The 26277-nt window shown below is 49.4% G+C and overlaps 1 protein-coding gene across 1 annotated transcript in view; it reads left to right on the forward strand.

Moving 5' to 3' along the window:
• The window catches only part of NBAS (NBAS subunit of NRZ tethering complex), a 252708-nt gene that overhangs the window by 99871 nt on the left and 126560 nt on the right, over nt 1-26277 (forward strand). The window contains 5 exon segments of the mRNA XM_078149224.1: nt 4916-5028; nt 9683-9796; nt 21625-21738; nt 23241-23398; nt 25636-25740. Coding sequence (XP_078005350.1) covers nt 4916-5028; nt 9683-9796; nt 21625-21738; nt 23241-23398; nt 25636-25740 — 604 coding nt within the window.

A 26277-nucleotide genomic window follows, 5' to 3' on the forward strand; every position in this document is an offset into this window, starting at 1 on the left:
ACCCCATCCTGGAAGATCACAGTTCTGCACTGGGGCTTCCTCCTTGCATTACCATTCCCAACCCTGCTGGCATCTGCCTGATTTGCTTTCCCAAACTTTTCTTCATTGACTTTGGGGGCACTCCATCTGGTTTTCCTTTGTACTGCCCCACTGGTTATCTATCCTTTTCCTTTGTTTCCGGGGAACCTTTGTAGGCACCTGAAGGTTTGTCAGAAGACCCCAGGATCCCATAGAATGTGAGAGCCCAGAGGGACTTGAAAGGCTGCAGGAGAAGGAATGGTCAGTTTGGAGTCCCAGGTTTAAGTCTAGCTGCGGGCCCTGCCGTTAGTTACCTCCTTGTATCACCTGGGTGGGTCAGTTCACTTGCTTGTCAGTCTTCTTACCTGTAAAATGAGTGGGTTGGGTGAGGTGGCTGCTGTCGGTGGTAACAGCCTCCTTATTTTACAGATGGGGAAACAGAGGCTCCAAGGGGCAGCGTCCTGGGCCTACACTCCATGCTCTGTCAGTGGCTTCAGCTATATACTCGCTGCCCTTCCCTGTTTGGCAGGCTTAGCCTTATTCTGTCCCTGCCCAGGCCGGGTCCTCCGTGCACAGGAGATGCATGGGTAGGTGACATTTTTGGAATGAGGGTAAGGGTGAGGAGACTGAGAGTGAGACCAAAGTGTCTGGATCTCAAATCCCAGACCAGCTACCTTGACTGTCTTTGGCTTTCTCACACCAGGAGGTCTTCAGGTCTCTGAGGGTGGACCATCCAACCCCAAGATTCTCTGTGCTGCAGCAGGTGGGCCTTTATTGTTGAGGGCCCTCCGAGTGCCCAGCTGTAGGAGGATGGCACAAAGAAGGAGAAAGACTCTGCTCTCAAGGAGCTGGCAGTCCCACAGACTCATTCTCAGTCAGTCCATTAGTCAGTCAACCCACACATGCTAAATGGATGCAAAATAAAGGCAAGGTCATAGTGAAAATGATGGACTAAAAGCAGTAACCTAGCTGAATTCTCAACATTCCCCTTCAAATAACTTTAAAATAACACCTCAAATCGAATTCTGGAGCGGTAGAGCCCATGAAAGGTCAGGGTGAGATATTTTTCTGGCCTAAGAGAACTTAGCAGGTGTGTAAGAGAGACCTGACACTGAGGTGGAGGCCCGTCTGGAGCATACACATGCTGTGGCAGCAACGGCAGCAGCATCGGCTTTGGGAGCTCTCAGTCCAGAGAGGGAAGGGAGTCAGACAGCTGGTCAGGATGAGAATACAGGGGACTCTTTGCTAGCACTGGGTACAGCTGGCATGGATTGGCAACTCTATTGCCCACATGCAGTTCTGGGTCACAGTTCCAGGGTATAGAAGAGTACCTGTCATCAGTCACAAGGAAGCAGGGACTGTGGTTGCAGTTCCAAGGCAAAGAGGGTCATTAGCTCTTGCGCCTGCAGGAGAGCCCGTGCTCTTCCTGGGTGAAGACCATGTCGCAGACTGAGAGAGCAGGGATGACACTTCTCCCAGGATCACAGTAGACCCCCCAGAACTAGCTCAGAAAACAGCAGCACAGAAAAGGCTGATGCTTGGGAGAGTGCCTTCCCCACCCCCAGGTGAGCAGAGCCCAACTTTAACATAAAGTTCAAAACGAAGAAATAGGCTGGAAAAATGAGCAAATAACAACAACACAGAACGTGACCATAAAAAACCACTGTGGTGGCAGGGAAGACCCAAGACACAAATTCAGAAGAAGATAGCAATGTGACAGTAGCTACAAGCAAACCCTCAAAGAAGAAATGCTGAGTGAACCCAAGCCCAACAAGAATTCCAAGAAGAATTAACAACAGAGATCAGAGTGGTAAGGGAAAAATTGGGGAACAAAATGAGTGATGCAAGAAAATTACAAAAAGAGAATTAATAGCTTGGTAAAAGAAGCGCAAAAAATATTGAAGAAAATAGCACAGAAATTCACTGAAGAAGAGAATTCCATAAAAAGTAGAATTGACCAAATGGAAAAAGATGTACAAAAGCTCATTGAAGAAAATGGTTCCTTAAAAGTTACAATTAGGCACGTAGAAGCTAATGATTCCACAATACATCAAGAAACAATAAAACAAAGTCAAAAGAATGAAAAAAAAATAGAAGAAAATGTGACATAGCTGATTGGAAAACAAATGACCTGGAAAATAGATTGAGGAGAGATAATTTATTGTTTGACTGCCTGAAAACCATGATTAAAATAGAGCCTAGATGTCATGTTTTGAGAAATTGTAAGGAAAAACTGCCCTGATATATTAGATGCAGAGGATAAAATAGAAATTGAAAAAAAATCTACCAATCACCTTCTGAAAGAGATTTCAAAATGAAAACTACAGGAATATTATAACCAAATGCCAGAACTCCCAGATCAAAGAGAAAATACCTCAGGTATCCAGAAATAATTCAAATATGGAGCCACAATCAGGATCATGCAAGATATAGCATCTTCCACATTAAAGGACCAGTGGACTTGGAATATGATATTCTGGAAGGCAAAGAAGCTAAGATTACAACCAAGAATAACCAACCCAGCAAAACTGAGTATAGTCCTTGAGGGGGAAAAAATGGAGTTTAGCGAAATAAGGACTTTCAAGCATTCTTGATGAAAAGACCAGTGCAGAATCTAAAATTTGACTTTCAAACACAAGACTCAAGAGAAGTATAAAAAAGTAAACAGAAAAGAGAAACATAAAGGACTCAATAAAATTAAACTGTTTACATTCCTACATGGGAAGATGATACATGTAACACCTAAGAACTTTATCATTATTGTGGCAGCTAAAAGGAGTTTACATAGAAAGAGGACATGGAAGTGAGTCAATTACGTTGGGATGATCTTCAAAAGAAATGAAGGAGGGAGAAGGCAGGATGCAGTGGGAGAAGGAAGAAAGGACAGGTAGAACGGGGAAATTTTTCTCACACCAAGAGTCTTGCAAGGAAGAGCTTTTACAGTGGAAGGGGAAATGGGACATGGGTGGTGTGCAGTGCTTGAACCTTACTCTTATCAGAATTGGTTCAAGAGAGAAGAATATGTGTGTACACATATATGTGTGTGTATATACACACACATATACGTGCACACATATTCAGTTATGTATAGACATCTGGCTTACACAATAGGGAAACAGGAGGGGAAGAGGATAAGAGAAAGGAAGTGGGGATGATAAAATGGAGGGTGGATTAAGGGAGGCAGTGGTCAGAGCAAAACAGACTTAGGAGGAGGGACAGGGTAAAAAGAGACAGAGAAGGATAAACAGGAAAACACATCATCACCACTTTGAATATGAATTGAATGAACTCACCCACAAAGAGACACACACAGAATTAAAAGAGAGGACAGAAGCGGAATCTCTTCTGCTTCAGCTGAAGTGAAAAAAGGGCAGGGGTAGCAATCATGAGATCAGACAAAGCAAATGCAAGAACAAAAAAAGTAGACCTAATTAAAAGAGCGAATCAGTGAAACTACATTTTGCTAAAAGGTACTAATGACAATGAAGTAATGTAATTTTTATTTTTTTACAGCAGGTTTCTCTGGTAGAGGCCTAAATTCTCAAATATGTAGAGAACAGAGTAAAATTTATAAAAATAAGTACCACTTCTCAATTGATAAATAGTCGAAGGACAGGCAGTTTTCAGACAAAGAAATTAGTTATCTGTAGTCATATGAAAAAGTACTCTCAATCACTACTGATTAGAGAAATGCTAATTAAAAGAACTCTGAGGTACCACCTCACACCTATCAGAAATGACGAATGCTGGAGGGGATGAGGGAAAATAGGCACATTAATGCATTGTTGGTGGAGAAGTGAACTGGTGTAACCATTCTGGAGAATAATTTGGAACTATGCCCAAGGGGCTATCAAATTGAGCATACCACTGCTAGGTCTGTATCCCGGAGACACCAGAGAGACAGGAAAAGGATCTGTTTGTACAAACATGTTTATAGCAGCTCTTTTTTTTTAGCTTTTCTACTTAAAGTTTGGAGTTCCGAATTCTCTCTCCCCTTCCCCCTCCTTGAGATGGTAAGCAGTCAGGTATAGGTTACACATGCGCAATGATGTAAAACGTTTCCGTATTAGTCATTTTGTGCAAGAGCGCTTGAATAAAAGGAAAAAAATGAGAGAGTGAAAAATAGCCTGCTTCGGTCTGTATTCGGTCAGCATCAGTTCTTTCTCTAGAGGTGGGGAATATGTTCCATCACTAGTCCTTGGGATTGTCTTGGATCACTGCACGGCTGAGAAGAGCAAAGTCATTCCCAGTTGGTCGTCGCTACAGCGCTGCTGTTACTGTGTACGACGTTCTCCTGATTCCGCGTACTTCCCTGTGCATCAGGCCATGGAAGTCTTTCTAGGTTTTTCTGAAATCCGCCTGCTTGTCGTTTCTTATAGCACAGTAATATTACGTGACGATCATATACCACATGTTGTTTAGCTATTCCCCAGCTAATGAGCATCAGTTCAATTTCCATTTGTTAGCTAACGCAAAAAGAGCTTTATAGCAGCTCTTCATATGGTGCCAAAGAATTGGAAATCGAGGGGCTAGGGATACTTATCCATTGGGGAACGACTGAACAAGTTGTTGTATGTGATTGGGAGGGTGTACTATTGTGCTGTAAAAAATAGCAAGGGAGGTGGTTTCAGAAAAGAAGACGGGAAGACCCATGTGAAGTGAAAATAACTGGCAGATCAGTGTGCACAGTGACAGCAGCATTGTAATGATGATCCCTGTGAAAGCCTCGGCCGCTCTGATCAAGACAGTGATCCAAGACAGTTCCAATGCCCTCCACCTCCAGAGGGAGAACCGCGGACCCCCGAGTGCAGATTGAAGCGTACTGCACAGCAGACTGCTTCTCAGCCCATCCGACCTCCTCTTCCCTTTTCTTCCTGATGAGGTCTTTGTTTCATAGGTCTTGCTTGCAGCTGATCACGGATTGTCCCCGGGCCGTTCAGGAGGAGCTTGATCTCGTTCGCGCCCTTGGCTACCTTGAGGAGTTTGGGGTGAAGAGTCTTCCTTTGCAAGGTGAGATTTCCTCTTCTTTGTCCTCCCAGGAGAAATATTCTGATGGCCTGGGTTAATTTACTTTTGGTCTGTTAGCATGGTTGTTTCATCATTTCAGCCATGCCTGACTCTCTGTGACCCCATTTGGAGTTTTCTTGGCAGAGATATTGGAGAGGTTTGCTGGTTCCTTCTCCAGCTCATTTTTCAGATGAGGAAACTGAGGCAGACAGGGGTAAGTGACCTGCCCAGGGTCACTCAGCTAGTAAGTGTCTGAGGTCATATTTGAACTTGGGTCTTTCTGACTTTCTGATTTCAGGCCAGGTGCTTTATGGGCTGTGCCACCTAGCTGCTCTCCATTAGCTTTGAGGTCCATTAAAAGAAGCAAATGAAATATTCAGGCAGTTGCATCTCTGGAGCTTCTCTTTTGTGACTGAGACCCAGGCCATTTGTAATGGTTTAAAAGCTATTTAAAAAAGTATTTGTACTGTCAAAGGCAGCAGGGTATTGTGGATAAAGAGCTGGCCTTAAAGCCGGGAAGACGTGGGTTCAAGTCCTGCCATTGCTACCCTCTGTCTGTATGGCCCTGAACCTCTGGAACATGGGTGGCGAGGACAGAATACAGTAAGACGATTGTGCTCCTTCTCCCTGGAAGCCCTGCCCCTTTGGTGGCTGCCGCCTCGTGCTGTGGATTCCAATGGAGCCCCCCGGTCTCCTAAAGATAGGCCACTCTTTAACCGTTTGGTCGCTGAGCACCGTCAGTGCCAGACAGCAGATGGCACAGTGCTCCTCAGGGCAAAAGGGGGCCAGTGTGTTACTGTGAAGGGACTGATGTGACCAGAGCAGGGCTCCAGGACAGTCCTCATGGCCACTGTGAGCGGGGAAGACTGGGAGCTGGGAGGCCATTTGGAAGGCTTGCGCTGGAAAGGACAGAGAGCCTGGGGAGTTTTACCGATGTGGTGATATTTGGGCCAGCCTTTGATGCATGGGAAGGATTCACAGCCTCAGGGAATTCGAGGCAGAGACCTTTGTGGTCGGCTGAGCTTGTGGGCTATGGTGGAATGAGTGTAAGGATTCATGAGTCATCCACTGGGGCTGAGTATCAGAAAGACCGAGGAAAGCTTTGTGAGAGAGCTTCGTTGTCGGGGTGTCCCCTTGGATCAGCCACGGAGCTTGGACGCCATGATGTGAGGCATTTGAAGGATTTTCATCAGTGGGCTGACGTGGCCAGAGCTCTGGATTAGTCTGTCCTCAGTGCCCAGCACTGCTGCCCCCCCACCCTGTACAGTACAATCCAAACTGAAGAGAGCCCCTGCCCCCTAGCAGCTTACACTCTGATCGGAGAAGGCAGGATAAAGCGGGGAAGGGGAGGGAGCAGTTCCCCTCACAGGATTCTCCTAGACGAGTGAAGAAGGAACATTTGGGAGCCAAGCCACGAGAGGAGGGAAGGAGTGAGCGTGGCTGGCCTGGAGGACTTGGGAGGAGCTCACCCACTGGGGAAGGGGGTCAGGGGCAGAGGCAGCTTCTGGTGTGAGAAGGCTTCTTGGGCATGGAGAAGTTGAGACTCAGGAAAGGAGGGAAGGAGTGAGGGAAGTTACTGGGCACACGGGGGAGGCGTGCGGTGGGGTGGGTATCCCACCCTGAACCAGCCTGGCTCTGGGACCTCAGGGAGGGTCCCCCCTGTAACTGAGGGGTCAGGGAGTAGAAAGAGTCCAAAACAGTGCTTCCATCAGGCAGATGGAAGGCCTCCAAATGGGGCCCTTGAGGTACCAGGGCAATCCAAGCTCATTGAAACAAGGAAGAGATGTCAGAAAGCCGAGCTTCAGTTATCTGGAAAATTTGCCTTTGGGGAATTGTTTTCTGTATGTAACAGGAGAGGGTTGGCCTTGATTGTCTGTGCTCTGGCCCAAGCTTCCTCTGCAGCCTAGGATTCTGTCATTCTAGGAAGTCGGGGGACGGCACATTGATTTCTGATAGTGACTGCCCCGGGGTGGGGGAACCCCTGTGGGCATGTCTGCCTGGCCGCTGGGTGTCTCTCATACCCTCAGCTAAGAGCCGGGGATACCCTCTCTCCATGGGGAGTGGCCTCTGTGTGCATGCCCCTGCCCACGTCCTGGGAAGGGCCCGCATAGTGCTCACCCTCGCAGGGGGGTCCCTCGGTCCCCTTCCCCCTTCTGCGTGGCTCTGCTCATTAGCAAGCTCTTCTTTGGAACAGAAATCTGCCTCGTGCGTGGCTTCTGCTGGCTGGTCTTAGCATGTGGGCTGGGGTCTAACCCGTCTTCCCTTGGACAATCCATTATCCAGCTGGAGAGAGACCCCAGCCCTCTGGCCCTGCCTGTGGTCATCCCTGGCCACATTCTTTAAGAGTGTGTGGGTAGCATGTGTCACAATCATCATGCTACTGTTTGTGTTACAAGTATTGCCCATTTGATCCTTGCAGTAACACTGGGAGGTCAGTGCCATTATTCCTATTTTATAGATGAAGATACTGAGGCAGACTGGGAAAGTCACTTTTCCAGGGTCACCCAGCCAGGAGCTGTCTGAGGCTGGATTTGAACTCCGGTCTTCCTCTGTGCACTGTGGTGCCCGCCAGCTGCCTCTGACTTCTGGGCTCTGTCTCGTAGTTCTATCTGGAATGGGAAGGACGCTGGCCTGAGCTCAAAGAGATTTTGGCAGCTCGGGCTGAATGCTGGGTCTGGAGTCAGGAATGGCTGAGTTCAGAGCATGCTGCAGATGTTACTAGCTCTGTGTCCCTGGGCCAGACCCTTCAGCCCTCTTACCCTCAGTTTATTCCTCTGGATAACGGGCATAGTAACAGGACTTCCTACTGTTATCTCATCTGATCTTTACAAAAGCCCTAAGAGTTATAAAATGCTTAACCTGGCATGCAGTAGACACTTAATAAATGTATGTTTCTAAAAGAAAAAAATAAATGCATGTTTCTCTTCTTGTTTGAATCCTGGGCCAGCCCTATTTCTCACAGACTCTGGGCAGGTTGAGATTCACCTCTGAGCCTCAGTGTCCTCACGTGCAGGGTAGAAACTACAGCTTGGGGGCAAAGCTCAGTGTTTAGAGAAGAAGGCTTTTCTGGGCAGCCTGGGCCGTCAGAGGCCTGTGGAGCGCTGGTCAAAGCCGCCTCGCATCATGTGGCTTTTGCATCCCTACAGAAGAGGCTCCTGCTTGGAGGCTGAGTTCCTTTATTTGGAAGCCCCCAAGCCTCTGACACCAGGCTATCACGTCCCAATGATACCAGAAAGGCCCTGGGTTGGCTGCTTCCTCCCAAAGCTCGGTCTTGGGTTCAAGCATCCCAGAACTTTCTCCACATGGGAGCTGCTTAGTAAAAAAGCCTCGCATCTGTGCTGGTTTTGCCCAAACCCACTCTGTCTTTTAACTCTGGTTCTTTCCTTTTTAGTTTTTTTAAAAATGAGCCAGATTTGACTCAGACAGATTGCTCTGCTAACCCAAATGCAGCGCGGCTCCCAAATGCTAATGACTTTTGAAATTTTCAGGGAAGCCATGGTCTTTTTGGGTGGTCGATCAGTAACACTGGGAGTGATGATAAATGTTTGCACAGCAGCTGCAGAGCGTGATTGTCTGGGAGTCACACCAACTGTTTCGTTGTGTGAGAACTTCTCCAGTGAGCTGAAGGTGGCACGCTGGCGCTGGCATGCCTTACTCCTCCCGAGACTCCCATTACAACACCCATCGTCAGAGGCGCCTCACGCTGCTCACGCCGTCACGGGGCTCGCAGCTTCACCGAGAATGGCAGGCCTTGCTGTGGCATGCTTGTCACTTAGCAGACCATGGTTTTCTTTCTTTCTTTCTTTCTTTCTTTCTTTCTTTCTTTCTTTCTTTCTTTCTTTCTTTCTTTCTTTCTTTCGTGAGGCAATTGGGATAAAGTGACTTGTTCAGGGTCACACAGCTAGTCAGTATCAAGTGACTGGTCTGAGGCTGGATTTGAACTCAGGTCCTCTTGACTACAGGGCTGGTGCTCTATCCACTGTGCCACCTAGCTGCCCCCGCAGTTTTCTCTTGTTTGCAGGGAAGGGAGTCTCTTTCCTTGATGATGTAAATGCTCCCTCATCAATGGAAGGGGAGACAAAATCATATGAACTAACCCTGACACTAAGGAATGAGAAGGGTCTTATGCAGAAGATCTGGCTGTTCAGGAAGTATTGACGAAGCTCTGCAGAAGGGACCGTGGAAGGACAGGGGGGAGTTCCCTAGGCAGAGTCAAGATGGGGTCTAGGGGCTGCGAGGTCCTGCTCCACTCTGGGAATTAGTATTTGCTCTGATTCTTCCTGGAGTTGGCTGGGGGCTGATTAACTCTTTGGTTGCCTTATCTTGGGTGGCAGTGAGCCCACTGCCCTCGTCCTCGGGGCACACACTGGATGTGACTGCGGAGCCCAGCTCATGACTCCAGAGCAGGCCACTGAGGCCCAGAGAGATGATGCAGGTGGTGATGGTCGGGCGTGGTCCCTGTTCTTCTGCGTCCTTGGCTATGCCCTGCTTCCCCATCAGAGGAGCGGCAGTAACGGCGCTTGCCCCCAGAGGTGCCAGTCCTGGGGTGTTTTCAGGTGCAGACCACTCTGGGCTCTCGGCCGTGGCAGGGCGCCCCGTCCTGCACCCTATCCCCTGTTATAGCTGCTGCATCCTCTCCCTCTGCCTTCTCTCACAGTGCGTCTGTGCCCAGATCGTCTCAGCATCATCAAGGACTGCATTGCCCAGGCCCCAACCTGCTACAAGCGATCCGCCAAAGTGCTGGGACTGGCCAGCCTGCTCCGGGTAGCAGGTAAGCCTCCAGACATCATGCCGCGATGCAGGGCTCTGGCTGGGAGGCGGGGGCAGGGGGCACCCTGGCTGATGTGGATCCCCACAAAGAGCGGGAGGCAGCTGTGGTCACGCTTTTTCCAGTGAGGATTCTGGGATCCCAGTGCTCTTGGAGTGTTCTAGTGGACCCTGAAGGTTTTGGGCAGTGCAGGGTACTGGGCAGGCCCCTGGGCCGGGAGGCAGCAGGCCTGCGTGCCAGTCTTGCCTCTCCTGCCCTTCAAGGGTAATCCTGTCAGGCCCTTTCTCTGGGCCCCAGCTCACTCCCCAGAAAATGACGGGGGCGGTTCTTTGTGGCCCCTTCTAGCTCTGACCTTTTCTGCTGACTCCCCCACAACGTGCATATACACATATGTACACACGTACATACACATGCATGAATACACCCAAGCAGTAAGATGGATGCAGACACTCATTCATAGTAGATGCACTCACATGCATAGTACATATGTGGTCACACAGACGTGTGTGAGTGTATACACGTGTGCACACACATGTGGACACATATTCTTCAAACATTGACTTTGGGGTCCTGCTTGGTTACAGCCTCTCAGAGCCGGCAGTGTGATCTCACTCCTTTATTGCTGTGTGTAGGAAGCCCTTCCCACAGGGAGATTATCACCTCGTAGAGGGGAAAGTGTGCATACTTCAGAGCAAGCCTGCTCGAGAGAGCCGCGCAGGGCTTTGGAGGAAGCCTGCTCTTTCTTCCCTTCCTCCCTTGCCCTATGTGACCTTAGGCAAGTCCCTGAACTTCCTTGGGCCTCAGTTTTCTCAGACGTCCATGAAGGCGTTGGGCTAGATGACCTCCGAGGTGAGCCAGCCCGTGAGCCTCTGGCTAGATGCCTTCGGTCAGTAAACATCACTGAAGTGCCTCCTGTATGCCAACTGCTGACCTAGACGGTCCCTGCCCTCAGGGAGCTCACCATCTAATGGGAGCAGACCGTACAGAAAACAGCTGGGAAGTGGGAGGAAGAGGGAGGAAGGTCCCTGGGTTGGGACAGGGTGGCGTCTGGCTCCCAGAGGGCAGTGGGACGACTGGCCTGGGGGCCTCCTTATGTGGAGACTCTGGGAGGAGCTGCCTACGCTGGGCCCCATCCTCTAGTCAGGACTCGTGGGCAAGATGGCATCAGGTGGGGAGTGTCTCCATGGTGACTCGCTGCTGTGAGGGCCGGCTCTGACCGGGAGCCGGTAACAGGAAGTCTGGCTCTGGTTCTTCCCTGGTGGCCCAAGCCTGGCACCTGCCACACGTCCAGCAGGGAGCTCCCAGGGAAAGGGCTGGGGAGGGGGGAGGCGGTCGAGAGGCGCTTCAGGCAGCGTGAGGACAGCTGGACCCTCAGTGCCGGGAAAGCCGACGGAACCAATCCTGGCCCTCGCCATCCTTCCCGGGTGACCCAGCTCGACCCCTGGACTCCTCCTCCTTTCTTAGGTTCTGCTGTTTTGGGGCTTATCGGCTGAACTTGCTTGACATTTTTGTCACCGTGTAGTGGGGCATGAGTGCTCCAAGCTCTGCTCCTGGCTGGGCCCCCTCTCTGTTCCTATGATCCCGAGATGCTTGTGGTCCCAGGGCACTGGCGAGACAGACCCAGAACTGACCAGCTGGGAGGTTTCTGTCCCATCTGGCCCGGCAGAGACCTCCCCTCCGGCCGGCCTCCCCTCCCGTGGGCCTTGGGCCTCCCCTCCAGCTGGCCTCCCCTCCAGCCGGCCTCCCCTCCTGTGGGCCTTGGGCCTCCCCTCCAGCCAGCCTCCCCTCCCGTGAGCCTCCTCTCCCATGGGCCTCTGCTGTCTCCTTCACCTGCCGAGGGTCAGAGAGTCTTTCCTAGCCCTGTCTGCCCACTCATCATGGCGTAGTCCTGCTGGGCCCTTGTCTTGCAGCATTTCTTCCGCCATCTCCCAGCTCCTCTTGCACTCCTCCCTTCCTCTCCCTCGTCCTCTCCATTCAATCAGGTGCTAAGGCCTGCTGCCTTCACCTCTGCACCATCTCTCCCGCGTGCCTGCTCTCTCCTCTGCCTCTGCCCCCACCCTGGCCCAGGCCCTCACCACCTCACGCCTGGACCATGGCAGTAGCTGCTGGGCTCTGCCTGCCTCAGTCCCTCCCCTCCAGGCCATCTTCCATCCAGCCACCGGAATAATTTTCCTGAAGCTCGGGCCTGACCGTGTCGCCCCACTGTCCCTACTCAGTAGACTCCTGTGGTCTCCAGAATGCCCTGCTGGGCCTTCAGAGCCCTTCCTGCCCCAGCCCTCTCCGACCTCTCCAGTGTTCTCACGCCTTGCTGCCTGACACAAACCCTTGTATTCAGTGACCCAGCCCGTGGCTGCTCCGTGAACAAGACCCTCCATCTCCCGGCCCTGGGCTCTCTCCATCTGCCCCCATGGCTGGAGCGCTTTCCCTGCTTGGCTCTGCTGCTGCCCTCCCTGGCATCCTCTGGGTCCCAGCTGAAGTCCCCCCTTCTCCAGGGCCTTGTGTCCGTTCATGATTTCCTCTGGGCCGGCCTCACGGATCTCGGTCATATGTAGTTCTCTGCCCGCTGTAGACTGGCATGTCCTTTAGGGCATGGCCTGCCTTTTGCCTTCCTTTGCATCCCCAGTACTTACACAGCCCAGTGCCTGGTGTCCCTAGATGTCCGTGGGACCTTCTGGTCCCCCCTCTCTGCTTCGCTAGATCATCATGAGCTGCTGTAACTTTTGGCTCCATGGGGGTCTGGGGGGTCTTCTGTCTGACCCAGACCCCTGCTTCGGGTCCCATCAGCCCCTGGTCCTTGTCATGGGGTGTTGAGCCTGGGCTTCCAGTCAGTCCTCCAGGGAGGGGAAGCCCACTGCCTCTGGAAGCAGCTCGCTCCACACTGGGACAGCTCTCCTTGGAAAGCTGTTCCTGCCCTTCAGGCAAAATGGGCCATTTACCAACTTCATCCATCCATCCTGGTCTTGCTTTCTGGGGCCAAACAGACCATGGTGAAGCGCCTTCCAGTGACATACACCTTCACATGTGTGATGGGTTATCACGCCCCCTGAGCCTTCCCTTCTCTGGGCCAGACTTGCCTGCTCCCTCTGTGGGTCCGTGGAGGAGTGGGCTCTAGTCAGCTCACCCTCTGCCTCCACCTCCTGGTCCTGGGCACACCACCTTTCCCGAGGTTCCCTCAGCTTTCCTGATCACCATGTCAGGGCTGGGCTCTGGAGCTCCCCGTCTGCCTCCTTCTTGTCCTGATCAGCTAGCCCCCCCCCCCCAGCCTCCCCCATGTGGCAGAGTGGAGCATTTGAGCTTGGAGGTGGTCCTTTCTGTGTCTCTGTTAAATCAGACCACCCTCCTGGCTGCCAGGCTCCATCCTTGCCTGTGTTGGTTCTCACTCTCAGCCTTGTGTCTCCCCCACATGTGATGAGCATGCTGTCTCTGACTTTCCCTAGGTCACTGATCAGAGGGCAGAGATCTCAGCACCAAGCGCGGATCACTGACACCCTCCCCAGGGGGCTGCCAGTGCCTTTGTGCCGGCGCTTTGGGTCCAGCCTTTCAAACCGTCCCCAGCAGGCCTTCCTTCCCATCCTTCCTACAGCAGCACCACAGGATGCTTTGCCAGACAAGCCCTGCCTCAGATCAGGGTCTCCTTTGATGGTCCCAGATCCCTCTTCTCCCAGGCCGCAGAGCAGCCGTCCTGGCCCAACTGACCCGCATCGTTTCCCCGATTCGGTCACAACCAGCTTTGCTCTGCAAAGTCACATGAATTAGATGTCCTGCATATTTTTTTACTTTAAATTTTGATCAGGTGAAAAGTGAGATAGAAATAATTGGACCAACTTCATCTTCTCAAAAAAGTCCGGGGCTTTGCCACTGATGCCCTGTCCTCCTTGTTACCAGCACTGACCAAGAAAGCCCGGGCAGGCCCTTCTGAAGCCTTTCCCTGGTCTCAGCCCATTTGGAAGTTTGGCATTCCTCACTCTGCTCTTACTTCCTTCTTTCTTTGTTCACATTGGGTTAGGGTTAGAAATGAATCACATTTAGGGTTAGGGTTAGGGTCCTGGCTGTCCTGGATGACAGCTCTGTTTCCTGAGAGTAAGGACTGTTCATGTGTGATTTTGGGGAGAGTGGAGGCTCAAAGCCGTCCACATGTGACCTCGGGGTGAATGGAGGCTCAAAGCGTCCACGTGTGACCTTGGGGTGAGTGGAGGCTCAAAGCGTCCACGTGTGACCTCGGGGTGAGTGGAAGCTCAAAGCGTCCACGTGTGACCTCGGGGTGAGTGGAGGCTCAAAGCGTCCACGTGTGACCTCGGGGTGAGTGGAGGCTCAAAGCGTCAACGTGTGACCTCGGGGTGAGTGGAGGCTTCCCACTCCGCCCTTGGATGCCTGGCCTTCACTGTCCCTCTGCTCAGGGCTCTGGCAGGCAAACTAATAAATGTCTCCTTCTGTTTACTTGTTCGCACACTTCTGGCATCTAAAAGAGCCAGGTGATCCTCATGTACAGCCAGCGGGAAGAACTTAGAGGTGTCCGGCATCATCTCTAGCGAATTCCCTGGCCTGCTCTCTTCATTTCCTCGTCCTGGTGAAAGCAAGCATTGTCTTCCATCAGGACTTAAAACAAAACAAAACACTCTGACAACTGCTGTTTCTCCCTGTGTTTTGCACAGTGTTGCTCATGCAATAATCTCTGTAAAATCTTGCTGTCTCAGGAAAGTGATGTGAATTTGACTTCTACGTATTTTTTATTTTGAAATCAAGTGACAGTGAAACAGAAATAATTGTACCCACGCTTCGTCTTCTTAAAAGAGTCCTGGGCCTTGGCAGTGAAGGACTATCCTTCCATGTAGACCGTGAAAGCCTGGGCAGACCTTTCCAAAGTAGTTACATTGGAAATAGGTTTTCTCCCTAGGGTGGTATTATATGCAGTTAGAATTGAGAAAGACTGGCTCCATTTGCTCTGTAAGACTTGTTATGATCAAAAAATGAGTGTAAATTCACCTAGTAATAAAAGTAAGTGTAGGACTGGACAATTTGGTATCGCTTTTTGGGGAGGTTTTTTAGGGTAGGGTAGACAAACATCTGCTTGGCATGATTTAAGCCCCAACTTCCTTGGAAGCTAAGGGCTGGTGTAGACGTCCTCTCAAGGTCCTTCAGTGTGGATGACCTGGGGGTTCTTCTTTATTAAGAGGACGCTACATTCAAGCACCTACAAGGTCATTTAGCTTGAGGGTGTGTGTGTGTGTGTGTGTGTGTGTGTGTGTGAGTGAGACCTTTAGGACAGCATCTGAGGGCATATTGAGCAGGGATGTGATGGGATCTGAGCTGAGCTTCAGGACAGTCACGTTAGCGGCTTGTGTGGAGAACGTTGGTCATCCTGGCGGCAGAGTGGGTGAGGGCCATTGTGCCATTGTCTGGGCTCACCAGAGTGGCTTGAGTCTGCAGGTGGGGCCTGTTGCTGGGTTATACGAGTTTCATGGGATTTTTAGGTTGATCAGAACCAACAGATGATTGAGCCCAACCCTCAATGGTTTCCTGTGAGGATGTGGGGGCCAAGGTGAGTTAGATGATGTTCTGAAAGGGATACCGCAGGTTAATCTCTCAAGAATATTTGCAGTCCTTACCTTAGACACAGTAGGTGTGTGATAAATGCTTACCGAAGTGACTTCTGGCCTAGGAAATAGCCGATGGCTGTAACCTTGAATGATGGGGCCATTTGGGTTGGACACAGGTGTGTGTCCAATGTCAGGACCTCCTTCAGAGGCTGTGAGAGGCAGCAGGGGCGTTCCTGGTGTGATGCCTCATGGCCCATCTAGCCGCACTGCCCCTAGAACTTCACTGTCCTGCCAGTTCTCTTCAGCCCTGGGCTTCCTATCTAGGGAGAACTCCCTGCCTCTGGAGCCCCTCCCTCAGAACCTTTGCTTAAGGAGGGTGCCCAGGCCTGCCTTCTCCCCACTCCCCAGCCGGCTGGGCCATTACAGCTTCCTTTTGTGTATGCACTTGTCCTGTTAGCTTATGAGCTCCTTGAGGTCAGGGTCTGTCTGTCTGTCTCTCTCTCTTTCTCTCCTTCCTCCCTCCTCCCTCCCTCCCTCCCTTCTTTTTTCTTTCTTTCTTTCTTTCTTTCTTTCTTTCTTTCTTTCTTTCTTTCTTTCTTTCTTTCTTCCTTCCTTCCTTCCTTCCTTCCTTCCTTCCTTCCTTCCTTCCTTCCTTCCTTCCTTCCTTCCTTCCTTCCTTCCTTCCTTCCTTCCTTCCTTCCTTTCCTTCTTTCTTGCTTAGTATAGTGCCTGGTACTTAGTACTTAATGTTTATTGACTAATGAGTCCTGGAACAGAACATCAGTCTTGGAATCTGGTCTTATTATTGCCAAGCTGTGACTTTGGGCGAGTTACTTAGGCTCGTGAGGCGCCCACTTGCTTGTTGGTAGAATGAGAGGCCCAGCCTAGATGTTCTAGATCAGGGCTCAGAACTTTTTGTGTGTTTTGGACCCCTGTGGCAGTCAGCTACTGAAGCCATCCGGATTCTTTCTCAGAAAAATGTTTTTAAATGCATTCTAAAGTACCGATGAATATTTAAATAAGGCAGGTTCATAGCCACTCTAAATTAATTAGGTAAAGCATTTATTAAGAGCCTGCTGTGTGCCAGGCACTGTGTGAAGGGGTAGGAATATAAATAGAAGCCATAAGAAAATCTCTCCCCTCAAGGAGCTTACAGTCAAGGGAATAGAGGCCTGAGCATGGTGGGTCTGGCACTTCCTCAAATGGACGTTTGGGGCAGGAAAAGGGCAGCTGTAATTCCTTCTGCTTGAATTTTCTCTGATTTTAAGCCGGTTTGATTAAAGAAAACTTTGAATATGAGCGTGAATGAAGTTGTGAATTTTCATTCATTATTTCTAGTATCTATCCTGTACTCACCAGCAGAGTAGGACCCAGGTGGGGCCAAAAATACATAGAAGCTACTGTCCTCAGTTCTTACCCTCAAAGGTTTTACATTCTGATGGGGAGTGCTGAGCAGGGAGGGGTGGTCTGATCTGGGAAGTCTCTGGGATGTAGGGATTGGGTAGGGAAAGCCATCAGGAAATGGATTGACTCACCCTTTTTCCAAGGATGGCCCTGTTGATTTAATTATTGCGCCCAGGGCTCAGGTGTCCTCTCAAACTCCCTGCCTCCAAAGACCCTTGACCTCTGGCATCACTTCACTTCAGCCACATACAAGGAAGGTCCCTCACCCCTAATCATTGTACTGCCATGATCCCTACACTCCCACCATAACCTCATCCTTTAGTCTCTCACCCCTTTTCAGCGTGGGCCTCAGCTCTTCCCATGAGCTTTTATAGTCCTTGCATTTTCCTTCTTCTCTGATTTCCTGCCTAGTGCCCTCCCTGCCTCATCCCAGTTCTGTGGTTGACCAGGGCAGCTCCCCTTGAATCCCTGTCATTTCTTCCCTCCTTGTGGCCATACTCTTGCCTGCAACCCCGTCAGTCCTCCCTCTTTGCTGTTCCTGCTCACATGCTTCTGGAGGAAGTCACCCACCCCGATCCAGCAGGGTCACTACAGGCTGTGTTATCTGATCTCAGCAGGACCTCCCTGCTGCCTGGCAGCCTTTGGTCTCCCTGATGAACTCTGCAGAGACTCTTCCCAACCTTTCTGTCCTCAGACGTCCTTATATCTTCTTTCTGCTTGGCAGAGCACCTCTCCTCTGACCTTGCTGAGAAAGTCTGTGGTGAGCTCCCCGCCGATGCGGCCGCCGCCTCCTCATCCTGGATTCCATTCTCCTTGCCGTGCCAACCCTCCTTTCTGCGTCTCCTCCATCTCTCCTTCAGACTCTCCTTGCCCACGGCTTCATCTGCTGCTGCCTCCAGACTCCCCCGAACAGTAACAAAACCGAGCAACGTCATCTCTGTGACTGCCCTTCGGTCGAGCTGATGTCCTTTCTCCCTCCGAGATTCTCCTAGCTGAGCTCCCAGGCCCCACTGCTCAGCTGGAACCCTTTCTGCTAGGTCCCCCAGACTCTTGGGCTGCTGCGTCCAGGAATGCTCGCCCAGCTTTTGTTCTCTTGGCCCTCTCTGGAGTCTCTGACACCCTCTGTTGTCCTCTGGCCCCGCCCATTTTCCTCCCTCAGCTTCTGGGATGGTGCTCTCTTTTTTTCTATTAGGTTTTCAGGTAGACCAGTAATTTTTAAATTGTCTCTCCTGGATCTGTTTTCCAGCTCCGTTGTTTTACCAATGAGTATTTTGCTTTTTTTTTTTGCTCTTTTGTTTCTGTTTGGCTGATTCTTGCTCTCTCATAGTCATTAGCTTCTACTTGCTCCATTCTAATTTGTAATGAGCTCTTTGATTAGAGTTTGTACCCCCTTTTCCATTTGGCCCATTTTACTTTTTAAGGACTTGTTTTCTGCAGTTGATTTTTGTCCTTCCTTTTCTAAGCTTTTGACTCTCTCCTGCATACCTCTCATTTCTTTCCCCAATTTTTCTTCTACAACTCTTATTTGACTTTTAAAATCCTTCTTGAGCTCTTCCAAGAAGGCTTTTTGGGCTAAAGACCAGTTCATATTCCCTTTTGAAGTTTCGGATGTGGGTGCATTAACAAAGTTGTCCCTTCTGAATTTGTGCCTTGAATATAGGCACAAAATAAAAGTTGTGGTCATTTTCTGTTTCTGCTTTTTGTTCATGGCATTTGCCTATTTCCTGACTTAAAAAAAAAAAAAGGTGAGTTCTCCTGCTGGAGTGAAGGCGGCACTCACCGAGCTTCTTTTCCTGCTCTCTGGGGCTTTGCACTTGAATGTTTGGCTCCTGCTGGCCTGGGCCTTGCACAGGGATGCTTTGCTGCCAGTGGATGTCTGTCAGCCTGGAGCTCTGCCTTCTAGAGCTGTGCTTCTCAGAGTTGTGGTAAGGCACGGGGTGATCTCTCTGCTGGAGAACGTCGCTGCCTGTGGTGGTTTTCTTTCTTTTTTTTTTTATTATTTTATTTTGATTTATCAACAATCACTTCCATATGCTTTTGAGTTGAAAATTTTTCTCCCCCTTCCTTCCCCCCACCCTCCCCAAGACGGCGCACAATCTGATATAGGCTTTACATTTACATACCCATTAAACATATTTCCACATTAGTGAAGTTGTAAGTGAAAATTAAAACCAATAGGAGAAACCATCAGAAAGATGAAACAAAACTCAGCAGAAGGTAAAAATAAGTGATAGCGATTCGACTTCCATAGTTCTTTCTTTGGATGTGGGCAGCATTTTCCATCCCGAGGCCTCTGGAGATGTCTTAGATCCTCATAATGCTGAGAAGGGTTCAGTTTAACAATCTTAGTCATTGCATAACGTGTCTGTTATTGTGTACAAAGTCCTCTTGGTTCTGCTCACTTCACTCAGCATCAGACCATATAAGTCTTTCCAGGTTTTTCTGAAGTCAGCCTGTTCATCATTTCTTATAGCACAATAGTATTCCATTACATTCATATACCACACCTTGCTCAGCCATTCCCCAATAGATGGGCATCCTCTCAATTTCCAATTCTTTGCCACCACAAAAAGAGCTGCTATGAATATTTTTGTACATGTGGGTCCTTTTTCCCATTTGTTTGATCTCTTTGGGATATAGCCCTAGAAGTGCTATTGCTGGGTCAAAGGGTATGCACATTTTTGTAACCCTTTGGGCATAGTTCCAAATTGTTCTCCAAAATGGTTGGATCATTTCACGACTCCATGTGGTGGTTTTCCAAGCTGCCTGTATTGAGGCTCTCAGGGGTCCTGGTGTCGGCACTCGCCTGCTCCACCAACCTGGGTCTCAGAATCTTCCCCGGTGTGCTGAGATGGGGCTTGCTGCTGGCTTTCTAGGACACCTCCAGGCCTGTACCGCTCCCCCTCCCCAGAGCGAGAGGGGGTCTTTCCTGTTAATCTCTCGAGCTTCCTGGGCTATGAGACTGCTGTGCCCTGTCTTTTTGCTGGCTCAGGGTTTTTCCTGGGTCAATATTTTCTGTGTTTTCAGGGGGCAATGAGGGAGGATGAGAGCGACTTACTTTTTACTCTGCCATCTTGGCTGCTGGAAGTGGGGGATGGTGCTCTCTTGATTGTCCCCCTTCTACGTGACTGACCACCCCTTCTCAGCTTCCTGTCCTGATTGTTGAGTGTGGTGGTTCCTCCCCTGCTCTCCCCTCCCCTCCCATCTCCTCTGCTCAGTTAGCATCTCTGTGACGATGGCCCCCAAATGGAACTCATTGTAGCTCCTTCCCAACAGCCTTCCAGTCCACCCATGACATCAGGTGCCAGGTCTTGTCTTTCCTTTTTCACAGAGTCATTGTGAGGATCTAAATGAGATCTCTCTCTCTCTCTCTCTCTTCTCTGTCTCTCTGTCTTCCTCTCTCTCCTTCTCTCTCTCTCTCTCTCTCTCTCTCTCTCTCTCTCTCTCTCTCTCTCTCCTTCTCTCTCTCTCTCTCTCTCTCTCTCTCTCTCACACACACACACACACACACACACACACACACACGCACACACACACCTTCACAACATAGAATTCTCTGCAAACCAAAGGTACTCTGTGAATGTGAGCTACCGCCATGCCATCTCTCCAATCCACCCACCTCCTCTCACTCACGCCTCATCACCTCCAGCTAGGGTGACTCAGATTAGATGAGACTGGAAGAAGCCATGGTCAGTAGTGAAGGTCCTTGGCATCTTCACCTATATTGAGTTTGGGGAAACACAGACCGAGGAGAGAACCGGTAGCTGAGTACAAGGCTTTGAGGGCCGCTTGAGGTGGGCTGTACAGGGACCTTTCTTTCAGTGAGGAGCTGTCCAGAAGGAGCAGGAGCTAGCTTGGGAAGCTCATACCTTGGGTCTCACTGGGAATCTGTGGGCAAAGGCTGGGCTGTGGGGAGCCCCATGGGTGGGGTCTGGTGCGCTGGCTGTCTGGGGGCTTCCTGTGCACTACCACCATGTCAGAGAGCTGGGGATTCTGTGAAATGCTCTGCACATTGGGATAAGTGCAAGAGTTAAATTGTCTGTAGTCTCATGAGCCAGCAATTGTGACTTAAGAACAATTTTTTTTCCACTGGATAAAAGCTGGTAAAGACATGTTAATTGCATTCCCCTTTACATATGAGGCTGTAATGACTTTGCTTTTTATGTTGTTGAACATATCACTATAGCAATGGTTTTATTAATCCACAATGGGGAGAAAGAATGAAGACTCGCCAGATGCAGTGGGCCTTTATTTGTGCTGCCCACGATTAATGAATGTTAATTGGCAAGAACATATTATTATAAAAGACATATCATCCATTGTGTATTGCTGGGCCTATTTTTTCTGTAATTAGCCTCTTGGAAGAAACCATTTAAAATTTAATTTGATAATTGCATTATGTTGCATTCTACAGCATTCTTGTGATTATACTTAGAAGAGTCATCACATGAAATATATTTTATAGCTATTTAAAATCTTTCAGGAGTCGCTTTGCCTCCACCCAGCTCCTCTGTCTCAACTGTCAGTGGGCTGCATCTCCAGGAAGAGATCACCAGCCCCCCGAGGCCTGTTCCATTCCATTAGCTTGTTTGTCCATCCCACACATGTTTCTTCAGCCCCCGACTTAGGCAGGGCCTTAACCTAAGCCCTCTAGCCTCCTGTGACCTGCGCCTCCTTCTCTGTTCCTGATGGACAGTAGGCCCTACTTCCTTGGTGCCGAAAGTGCGGCCATGGAGCAGGGTGGAGTCCTCTGGGCCTGTGTCTGGGGCTGCTGGGAAGGCTGCCTTCCTTCAGCCCCTGCTCAGAGGCATCATCAGTCCCCTTTGTTTTGGTGCTTCCCATTATTCTGAAAGACTGCGTTACTGAGAGTTGGCTTCCTTCTGCTTCCAGGTGAGGACCATGAAGAGAGGAAGGGACAGGTTTTGGTGCTTTTGGTCCAACAGGCTCTTCATTTCCAGGACTACAAAGCCGCGAGCATGCACTGTCAGGAGCTGATGGCCACAGGTAACATGGATGCGCCCTGCGACGGCTTGGCCCAGGCTGTGACCCATTGTGAATGATGGGGAAGGTCTGGCCTCCAGCCAGGTAGCCGCAGTAGTCAGTCAGCCCCATAGGTCAGTCCCGTACTGTTTTTGGAGCTAAGGAGACATCCTACACCTGACGCGCCCCACTGGCCTGTGTCTGTGGGTCAGACAGGCTGGCCTCCGGTGTCATGCTGGTCACTGGGGCACTCTCACTGGGCAGGATTGGGCTGGTTTTTTCCATGCCATGTTAAAACCATGTTCATAATTTCATGAATCATTTTATATTGGGTGGTTTATGCTCATTGTATGGATTAGTTATACAATTTGCATGATCGAGTCCCCATCACGTAAAGACCTACTGAACGTTCATGTCCTTTTTGTTGATATTTCTGTCAGAAATAGAACGTTCTTACTGAAGCAGTTCAGTATGTATGCTTCCCAGTCTTAGGCATTCCACTTGAACCTGAGAATCCAGTTGCTGTGGAGGCTGGTAGAGTCTGGGGCTGTGGCTTCTGCCCCGGGGAAGCCTGATGACTGTTGCCTGGGTTGGTCAAGCGACCTTGCAACTTGAAGTCCAGGAAGAGGCCTGCCCATGGCTTGGAGGCCAAGCACCTCATTAAAGAATCAGGCTGTTGTTCTGGGGGTGGCCAGAAGGAAGTCTGCCACAGTTGAGGGGAGGCCTCTTGTCTGAGAGGCATCCTTTTGGAAGGCTCCTTTTCATCAGCCACCACGCAGGCCGTTTCCTCCTGGATTCTGGGGCACTGATTCCCAAGTAGTTCTTGCTTTCTGAGGGAGAGGGCTTTTGATTTTGGACCATGACACTTTATCTTCAAGTTGATAGTAGTTGTCTTACTTATTGGAGTGGTTTATTTATTTATGTAGTTAGGGGAAAAATCATTCTGGTGGAAGCTTTAGTCCTTGGTGTCCAAACCATCCTGTTAGTTGTTAGATTTTCCCACCTCTGTCTTTTAGTGTTTGGGCCTTTAGATGGAGACAGGGCAGGGGGATGCAGGTGCTGACCCTGGACCTAGAGTCAGAGGAAGCATGGCCTTAGTGCCTTACTAGTTAATAATAGTAATGGTAACAAGAATGATAATGGTAATAACAACAGTGATTATAACACTAGCAATAATGACAGTCATAAGTAATGATAACAATAAGACCAATGATAATGGCAATGATTATAACAATAACAACAATAATGACGATACTAGCAATAATGACAATCACAACAGTAATTGTAACAACCACTCAGCAGAGCTTTCCAGGGACTGCTTCTTGGTCCAGTCCCCCTACTCATTGGAGCAGTCTTGAGCTGAGAAGGTGATCAGTCGCTCTTAGTGGTTTCCTGATCCTTTGTGCATCCTTCAGGTTATTCATACTTGCCTTGAGAGCCTGGAGCCAGTGAGAATATCACTCCTTGCCTGCAGCTGGGATGAGAGCTCCCAGAATCCTCCTTTCTTGTGCTACTTCTTTTTGTAGGCTACTCTCCGAGCTGGGATGTCTGTAGCCAGCTGGGACAGTGTGAAAGCTTCCAGGACCTGGCTGCTCGTCAGGAACTCATGGCTTTTGCCCTGACACATTGTCCTCCCAGTTCCATCGAGTGTCTTCTGGCAGCAAGCAGTTCTCTCCAGACAGAAGTAAGTCTCAGACAGGAAAAGGTCTAATTATGTCATAAATTCATTTCATCAGACATTTGTTATGCATAGGATAGTCATTAAAAATGAACATCTATTAGGTACCTAATATGTGTGGTCATCTCTTGTCAGTCAGGAAACATGTATTAAGCACCTATTAATTAATTATCACTAATTATTAATTACCAGGCACTGTGCTAAGCACTGGGGATACAAAAAGAAGCAAAAGACAGCTCCTCAAGGAGCTTGCAATCCAATAGGGGGACAACAAGCAAATATGTGCAAACAAGCTATATGCAGGATAAATTGGAAATAATCAGCAGAGTGAAGGTGCTAGAATTAAGTGGAATTTGGGAAAGGCTTCTGTGGAAGTTGGGATTCTTGTTGGGACTTAGGGCAGGGAAGCTGCTTGGTGGAGATGAGGAAAGAGAGCATTCCTGGCATGGAAGCCAGAGAAAACACCCAGAGCCAGGAGAAGGAGGCTCTTGTTGTTGGAACAGTGAGGAGACCAGGGTCACTGGAATGAAGAATACATGTTGGGGAGTGAGGCATAAGAATCCTGGAAAGGGAAAAGATTGATGAGGTTGAAGGGCTTTGAATGCCAAACAGAGCATTTTGTATTTGATCCTGGAGGCCACTGAGAGCCACTGGAGTTTATTGAGCAGGGATTGACATGATTAGACTTGTGTTTTAGGAAAATCACTTTGGTAATTGGAGGATGGACTAGATTGGGTGGAGACTTGAGGTAGGCAGACTGCCCAGCAACTGGTGCAATGAGGTGATGAGGACCTGCATGAGGAGAGAAGGGGCCTATTGGGAAGATGCTGCAATGGTGAAACCAATGACAGATACTGCAGAGGTGAAATTGACCAGAGATGCAACAGAGGCGAGATCTACCAGAGATGGTATGGAGATGAAATTGACCAGATATGCTGCCAAGGTGAAATCGATCAGAGATGCTGCTGAGGTGAAATCGACCAGAGATGCAACAGAGGTGCGATCAACCAGAGATGCTATGGAGGTGAAATTGACCAGATATGCTGCCAAAGTGAAATCGATCAGAGATGCTGCAGAGGTGAAATCGATCAGAGATGCAACAGAGGTGCTATTGACCAGAGATGCTGCAGAGGTGAAATCGACAGGCCTTGGCACCATATTGGATTGAGGGGTGGGGTGAGAATGAGGAGTCTAGGATGATTCTTAAGTTGGGACCCTGAGGATCTGGGAGGATGATGTTGCCCTTGACAGTTACAGAGAAAGTAGGAAGAGAGGAGGGTTGGAGGGAAAGATAATAAGTTCAGTTTTGGACATTTTGAGTTTCAAGTGTCTACTGGACATCCAGTTTGAGACATTCAATAAGCAATTAGAGATTTGAGGCTGGAAGTCAGTTGATAGTTTGGGTCAGAATAGGTAGATTTGAGAATCTTCACCGTTGATATGGGAATTAAAATCATGGGAGCTGATGAGAGCACCCAGTGAGGAGGGAGAAGAGAAGAGAGCTTAGGACAGGCCCCTGAGGGACACCCATGGTTAGGAAGATTCAGCAACAAAGACTGAGGAGGAGCAGTTAGAGAAGGAGGAGGAGAACCAGGAGAGGCTGGTGTGGGTGTATCTCAGAATCCTAGAGAGAAGAGAGTGTCCAGTTAAGAAACAAGTGTCATTTGTTTGAAGATAGGGAACAAGAAATCCGGGAGGGGGAGGAAGGGGAGTGCGCACAGACTTTTGATGGTCTGTGCTGTTTTCTGGTAGACATCAAGAAAGACAGGAGAGATCAAGAAAGGTCTGCCAACTAACCAGCACCTCCAGGGGGCGTGGGTTGTGCTGGCTGCCAAGAATACAAAGCAAAGGATGAAATATTTGGTCCCTCATGCATTTTACACCTTATGTGGAAAAAAATGGTGGAAAATTGAATAACTTGACCTGATGAAACAAAAGCCCAGTTAGGGCGGTGGAGCCCCAAAGGCCTCTTGCTTCACTTCTGCACTGTCTTTCATAAGCCATATTCCAGGTCAGGATTTTCAGTTACTCCGTAAAGAGACCTCCATATTCCTAGAAAACATGGGTGAGGGCTTGATGGAAACATGGGTGGAAGTTGAGGACCTCTCTAAGGAGAGAGCAGCTATTTTCCCCCAAAGCTGAGATTCATCCTGCTTATTAAAATCAAAATGTGATGACTGTGAATTGGGAGGAGAGTTGAAACTCCCAGAGCCAACACAGACCATCATCTGGTCTCCTTTCAGATTCTGTATCAGAGAGTGAATTTCCAGATGTATCCATCAGAAGGAGGAGAAAATCCCAATGTTTCCACCTTACCAGTGCAGTGTCTCAACAAGGGGCCTCTGGAGGTAAGCTGTGAGGCCAGGGCCGGAAGGGGAGGGGATGGAGGGAGCAAGCCCTTTATGAAGCACCTTTTGTTGTCCAGCCTTTCAGTTGTGTTTGACTCTTGCTGACCCCATTTGACAAGATACTGGAGTAGTTTGCCATTTCCTTCTCCAGCTCGTTTTCAGATGAGGAAACTGAGGCAAACAGGGTTCACTGACTTGCACTGAGGCTAGTTATGTGTATGAGGCTGGATTTGAACTTATGAAGCTGAGTCTTCCTGATTCCAAGTTCAGTGTTCTATCCACTGCACCACCCAGGTGCCTTTTAAAGCACCTACTATGTGTCAAGCACTGTGCCAAGTGCTTACTAATGTCATCTCCTTCAGTCCTCACAATCATTCTGGGAGGCAGGTGCTCTTATATCCCCTTTTTTGTGGGTAGGTAAACTCTCTTCCTATGTACAGACTTCATTTTATTTTATTTTTTTTGGCTAGGCAATGGGGTTAAGTGACTTGCCCAGGGTGATATAGCTAGTAAGTGTTATGTGTCTGAGGCCAGATT

This window comes from Phascolarctos cinereus, unplaced genomic scaffold, assembly GCF_003287225.1.
Source record: "Phascolarctos cinereus isolate Bilbo 61053 unplaced genomic scaffold, phaCin_HiC Scaffold_2;HRSCAF=192, whole genome shotgun sequence".
NCBI classification, from domain to species: domain Eukaryota; kingdom Metazoa; phylum Chordata; class Mammalia; order Diprotodontia; family Phascolarctidae; genus Phascolarctos; species Phascolarctos cinereus.